Genomic DNA, 6,987 nt, shown 5'->3' with positions numbered 1-6,987 from the left:
TACTAAAACTTGGTATTTGTGTATAATTGTTTGTTTCTATTGTTGTAGTTTTACCTTTATGTTTTTGTGGTGACAAATAAACATTATTACTCTTTATTTGTAGTTATCCTCTTACTCAAATCCACCTATTAACATTGCAATTTCTTTTGGTTTCATTCTTCACCTCGGTGGTTTATCATAAAACGTCGTGCCGTCGCTAATCCTACAATCCTTGTAAATCCATCAATTTTCCTGGGTTTTCCATTCTTTGAAAATGAAATGGTATCGATATGGTTTAGGGTAATTGTTAATTTTGTTATCCTGTCAAAACTGAGTAACTGGTCCTGTCCTGTCCAAATTCAAGTTTAAGCTTAAACCTTACTAATGAAGCTGTTGTTTGTTCCAGCGGAATTCATCACAACAATCCGTGGTGCCACACTGCTAATGCTTAACAAGTACCCCTTCCACAAGAGCGGCCACCTCATGAACGGGGGCAACCGTTACACTTGCACCAGCATGTACAAAGGTTGCAGGTCCTACCTCCACGTGAACAAGGAAAACGTCATAGTTACCACCTTCATCAAACACAATCACCCCCCCATTAAGTTCATTAAGCTGGAAGATGGGAGATACGTCAGAGAAGATAGATTCAGTGACAGCCTGTTGACAAATGGCAGTTTGCAACATGAAATTTCTTTTAACCTAGGACCAGGTAAATATGGTTATTTTCATATGTTTTATTTATTTATTTGATCACCAACAAGGTTACATTGTAGCGTTCACAAAAGTAACTTAAAAAATGACACTTGTTAAATGCAAACTTAATTAAAGGTGAAAACAACATGCGTTAGAGACTAAAGCAACAGCAATTAGGGGTTAAAGAACTGAAAATATTTAATATGGTGTAAAGAAGTCCCTATGCTTGTTCAAATCTGTGAGATTTGTCCAAGCATGTGGACTTGTATTTACGTAAACTAAGGAAAAAAATATCAACATTAACATTATTTGACTTAGACAGGGTATTGTATTGATTGAACATTTTATTTAAAGGAGAAAAGCCCTAGATTTGGTATGTCGAATGAAGATCGATTTGAAGCTTTTACTAAGGAAAATGTGTCAATAGAATCACTAGTTTTCTGTTATTTTAACGTTTCCAATACCGCTACATCATTTGGCTTTATCACTATACTTTATTCAGTATTGAAGAAGTGTTTATATTATTGTTTCCAGCACAATTCATCACGACCGTTCGCGATACCACGCTGCTAATGCTCAACGAGTATACTTACTACAAAGGTGGGCGTAACGTTAAAGGAGGGGTTCGCTACACCTGCTCTTACTTGAGCAAGCCCCGGTGCAAAGCCTGTGTGCACGTCGATAAAGACAATAATATTACTACAGCCATCGGAATCCATAAACACGCTCCCACTAAATACGTTATGATGGAAAGCGGGCGGTACGCCACCCAAAACGACATTGATGCAGAAATCAAAATTGAAAGCTCTGGGTATTTGGCAAAAGGTAATTTTAACCTTCTTTCTGTAACCCGGTTTAATTAACTGCGCACGTAGCAACCGTGACGTCATATCGACGCTCTTGTACCAGACGGGGCGAACGCGGGGATATGTGCGGGTGAGTGCGAGGGAGAGTTGCATTCAGCGAGGTGCGCAGTTAGCTTGATCGGGTTGTATATTTCGTTTGTAATTTAAATTGTTCTTTTTAATGTTAAATTTTAATGTAATTTCAGCAACCTTCATCACGGGTAAACGCGGCAGTGTGAAGCTGCTTTACGATGAGAATACATTCTTCAAAACTGGGAAGGTATTGTCGAACGGCAGCCAACGTTATTTGTGCACCAAATACAATTCAACGAGCTGTAGGGCCTGCGTCCATTTGGATACGAACAATTGTATAATATATTCAAGAAGCAAACATAATCATGCTCCACCAGTGGATGTTAGGGATAATAATATGGGACTTGTTGTACCCATAGAAAATTAATTACAATTAGTTTTAGAATACAGGTCTCCAATAGGTCATCGAATCACAGTCCGCGTGAATAGATTTATCAAGCATCTTTGAAAATAAAAATGATGAAAATTGACTTTTAAAATAAAACGAACTGTATCTGGCTGGGATCAATCAAAAGTAAAGTTTATGATTTGATTATTTGAACCTATTTTTGTGTGAAAGATTTCGTAAATCTACTTGCGCGGACTAATCGTCGTTGACTACCCTTCAAGTCTATAAACCGGGTAGTTGAATCTACCTATTTGAGAAAATTAGGATTTTTGAAGGTTCAGTTACTGTTGAACCGCATTTTATTGTTTTATCGAGTCTTTTGTAAATCTATTTCGCAAAATGATTTTATTGTAAAAATATCTCATGATGCCATTCAATTTTCGAGAGCTATGTTAGGACGACAGCAAGTCAGACTATACATTTTAAAATTGCCCCAATACATACAGTCAGCGTCATACAGTTCGTGACGTCCAATGTGACCAAAAAGTTGACAATACAACCATATTCCAATTTGAAAGAAGACGTGTTCCGAACTTTTTGGCTACTTTACGTCACGAATTATTTGACGCTGACTGTACGACTACATAAAGCTTGATTTACTGTCGTTACAACATAGTTAATCTGCATTTGTATTTGTGACAAAAGATAAATTATGTCTCTATTTTTAATAATACTTTATGAAATTTTATCTCGCATTAAATTACAGCGATTTTAAACACATCATAGGTACTGAAAATAAATAATATTTTTAACACTTTGTACTTTCATACCCTGTCGCATCCGATACGATGAAATTTGGTCATATAATCAGAAGGTTGTCCAGCAGAAAAATAAAACTACAAAACCCCCATTAAGTAAGTACTAGTCACCATTTTCTACTCTCTCTAATTTCTGTTTTGTCCAAAGGTCGACGGCGAGAGATTACCATAAGCTTTAACATCGCGTTTTGCACCATTCTGTAGCAGTTTCATATTACTAACAGAACTATCTAAATCTTTCATTCCCGATATTCTAGCTACATACATAAAGACGCATCGCGGATCGAAACTTTTGTATCTCGACGGCTACACGTACTGCAAGACTGGCCAAATCAGGGCTGGTGGTAGCCGCTGGCTGCTCCTCCGTCAGCAAGGGCTGCAAGTCGTACGTCCACGTCGACAAGAATGACGTCATACTGCACTACGTCACAGAACACAACCACGAGCCAGACCAGTACTTCGTGACCAAGAGTGGGCATTACGTGAAAGTTAAATAGTAAGGATTCTACTGAATACTGTAGGTGTAGAAACTAAGATGATGTTAATAAGTAGGTACTTAAAGCAAGAGTGTAGTAACTCAGACTTACGGCATTTGTAATGTACTTTGTAATAAACGACGCCTCGAGGAACGAAGCTTTCATATCTCGACGGCTACACGTACTGCAAGACTGGCGAGATCACGGTTGGTGGTAGCCGCTACGGCTGCTCCTCCGTCAGCAAGGGCTGCAAGTCGTACGTCAACGTCGACAAGAATGACGTCATACTGCACTACGTCACAGAACACAACCACAAGCCAGACCAGTACTTCGTGACCAAGAGTGGGCATTACGTGAAAGTTAAATAGTAAAGATTCTAATTGATACTGTATTAAGTAGAAAAGAAGATGATGTTAATAAGTAGGTATTTAAAACAAGAGTGTAGTAACTCACAATTACGGCATAAGCTTGTAATGTACTTTGTAAACGAAGATGACTTTCTAATAAATTAATAAAAGAGATTTTGTGTTGTTACATTGTAAATAGAAACGGGTACCTATGCACAGAAAAAAATTAAGATACAGGAAATTTTTAATTAATAACCGTTAATAAACTTTTATTTTTAGTTTCAGTGTTACCATTCCTCAATTTGGCGCAAAGTGTAGCGGACTCTTATAATTGTAAGTTTTAAATAATAGCGTATCACCTTTTTTTGTTAATATGTTGGATAGACACATATTCGGCTACGTCAGCACAATTTAATTTACTCGTACAAAAAATATCAACGCATCATTTGTTTCAGTGCGCTTCGTGAAGACGTCCACTGGTGGGAACTTGCTCATATACAACGGATACACGTACAGCAAGAATGGACATATCAGGAAAGGTGGCACTAGGTGGGTTGTTTTTAATGTCCCCATTCATTTTATTTTCGCAACAAAAAGTAGCCTACTTTCGAAAGTCCAATCTTTCTCTAAACACAAATTCATCAAATTATTACTCAGTCGTGAAAAGGTGACAACAATAGACAGGATATGGTCCTTCACCATCATCAGGACGCATTTAGTCTCCATTGCACGAGGACGATCCCCTCTAATTTACCAGAAACAAATAAAGGTTTTGGCCTACATTCCCCACGCTGGCCCGAAGTTCGCATATTTCTGCCTCAATCGCCTCTTACGATGCGACACCTCACAAAAAGAGTGGGTCTTATTTCAAACCCGATCGAACTAAATGGGCACATCTCTGGAACGCGACTCTCCCACTACTCGTACCCTCCCTACATTCGCCTGGTCCCGTACCAGAGCGTCGATGTGACATCACATCTGCTAAGCTGCCATTTACTACTTACCGGAAACGTTCCAAATCTTAGACTACATAAAGTAGGTAGGTAGGTCATTCTTGGAGAATAGTGTTAATTTTTTTTATAAAATACCAAAACCTCCTAGCTCGCACTTATTGCGTGTCATGTAAACTATAAATTACTGTATTTTATTGAAAAAGAGACTGACAAAGGTGACTGAGTTTCTTCCGCCACTTTTTCTCAGCACCAGCCCATATGTTGCCCCGAAGTGGTGGTAAGGCTGGGGTTGCCAGGTCCAAAAACACAAAAGTCGGACTCTGTGCTTCATTTGGCCGGAAATTTTACCCGGACACCTGGCAACCCTAGGTAGGCAAGCTATGTTATTTGGGACGTGTATAAGTGCCCTGGAAAGAGCCTATGTACTTAATAAAATTGTATTTGTTTGTATTTGTTAACTCGACCGGATTGTAAAGTAATCTTATGTTCAGGTTCGCGTGCTCCAAACTGCAGAAGCAGTGCAAAGCCCACCTGCACCTAGCGAACAGCGGGGAGATCCTGAAGGCCGAGGAAGACCACAACCACCCGCCCCCAGGGTTCTATATCACCAAGGACGGGTACTTCATCAAGACGGATACCGCTCGGCCGAGAGATATGGATCGAATTTTTGGTACTGGGATGATGCCTCGGTAATGAAATAAAAACAAAAGAAAAAATACGTGTCTAATATTTTCTGTCTGATAGACTAAATATTTTTTTTTTATTATAGTTAAACCTATTAGGGCTGTTTCGCCAGCATGTTTGAAAATACAGATTTATTTCTTGAATGGAAGGTAGATATCTGGATCACCACACTATTTGTACTTATAAATAAAAGAGTGAAGAGAGAACATAAAGAAAAAGTGAATTCAATACATAGGTAGTTAATGCAGGGAATGAACCAGTAAAGTCGAGATACTTACTGTTAAAATGCTGTTCCTCCATAGATTTTGTAAATACCTATACTATTGTCTTAGTCATTATCCTATTGTATGTCTGGAGTCATATGTAGTTCTATTTTACAGATTATTTCCTTATTTTAAAGTCCATGTGAATAAAAAAAACACATAGGCACTTATTTATGTTATTATATCAGAGTAAACAATTGTTATCTAATAAAAATAATGTTAATCAATATGTATTTGTTAATTTTTTTGGGGTTGAAGGATAGTTTCCAAATCTAATTCTATTATTGGAAATTGAAATAATTTCTGCTTTTAAATGTAATGTGGGCAGGCCTCGCACTAGGTGAACCGACGATCTGGTGAAGGTCGTGGGAAGTACCTGGATGCGTACAACGCAGAGCTGGTCGTTGTGGAAATATCTAGCCTTGCTCGACTTTAAAAAAAAAAACATTTATGCTAGACAAGGCAGGTATTAGGTAGACTACTGCACAAGGGGGAAGCCCTCGTCGCCATTTGGCTGAAACGAACGATGCTTTTAATTGTATACTTTTATTTTACAGAATTCCAATACATCCAGCTTTTCAATGACAAAGTTTTGGTAATGGTAAACCAGTACACCTTCCACAAGTATGCTAGTGTGAAATACGGTGGCGGCTATCGATGGTGCTGCTCGTCCAAGACGCGCCATAAGTGCCCGGCTTTTGTGGTCGTGTCTGAAGACGGAAAAAGACTCCTGCGCAAGCCCAAAGATCATACACATAGCCCACCACAGTACATGAACATAGGAGGAAAGGCTATTAAATTATAATAATGGAGATATGCCCTCATAAAGCGTCAGTACTGTCCTTTGTCTTAATCTAACTATAAGTGGCATTTGGTAATTGAATGCTGTTGTATTATTTAATAAAAACTAATTTAGTATATTTGTTATTATTTAAATTGAAATAGTTTTGTGTATTATTATTATTTGGGCAGGCCTCCCTCCCACTAAAGCCTGGTCCGTGAGCACGTAGAATCCCGTCCAATGACCCCAAGCTACCCATCCCTATCGCTCGCGCGTAATTATGTTGCTGTCGCGCTCGCACACTCACTGCGGGCGCCCGTCGCACAGTCGCGGCAGCAACATAATTACGCGCGAGCGATAGGGATGGGTAGCTTGGGGTCATTGGACGGGATTCTACGTGCTCACGGACCAGGCTTTAGGTGGGTGAACCGAAGATCCAGTGAAGGTTGCGGGAAATAACTGAATACGTTCAGCGCAGGACCGGTCGTTCTGGAAATCCTTGGGGAAAGCCCTTGTCAAGCAGTGGGCTTCATTTGAAAAGAACGATGCTTTTAATTAGGACACATTTAATTTGCAGAATTCCAATACATCCAGCTTATCAATGGAAAAGTTTTGGTAATGGTAAACCAGTACACCTTCCACAAGATAGCTAGTGTAAAATACGGTGGCGGCTTTCGATGGTTATGCTCGTCCAAGATGCGCCATAAATGCTCGGCTTTTGTGG

General features: G+C 39.2%; 1 protein-coding gene across 1 annotated transcript; it reads left to right on the top strand.

The window, feature by feature from the left end:
- The first annotated feature begins 363 nt into the window (after positions 1 to 363).
- Positions 364 to 3,747, top strand: LOC135076715 (uncharacterized). The gene is made up of 3 exons (XM_063971136.1): positions 364 to 691; positions 1,210 to 1,500; positions 1,727 to 3,747. The coding sequence occupies exons 1-3, from the start codon at positions 364 to 366 to the stop codon at positions 1,978 to 1,980; spliced, it is 873 nt and encodes a 290-aa protein (XP_063827206.1). The 3' UTR covers positions 1,981 to 3,747.
- Positions 3,748 to 6,987: the final 3,240 nt, after the last annotated feature.

The sequence above is a fragment of the Ostrinia nubilalis genome, chromosome 12 (genome assembly GCF_963855985.1).
Source record: "Ostrinia nubilalis chromosome 12, ilOstNubi1.1, whole genome shotgun sequence".
NCBI classification, from domain to species: Eukaryota; Metazoa; Arthropoda; class Insecta; order Lepidoptera; family Crambidae; genus Ostrinia; species Ostrinia nubilalis.
The sequence above is the reverse complement of the archived record's forward strand: the minus strand, read 5'-3'. Positions and strand labels throughout refer to the sequence as shown.

Coding starts and splice junctions, on each gene's coding strand:
- LOC135076715 (XM_063971136.1), top strand. CDS start 364: ATGAAGCTGTTGTTTGTTCCAGCGGAATTCATCACAACAATCCGTGGT. Junction 692..1,209: donor TTCTTTTAACCTAGGACCAG/GTAAATATGGTT, acceptor TATTGTTTCCAG/CACAATTCATCACGACCGTT. Junction 1,501..1,726: donor CTCTGGGTATTTGGCAAAAG/GTAATTTTAACC, acceptor ATGTAATTTCAG/CAACCTTCATCACGGGTAAA.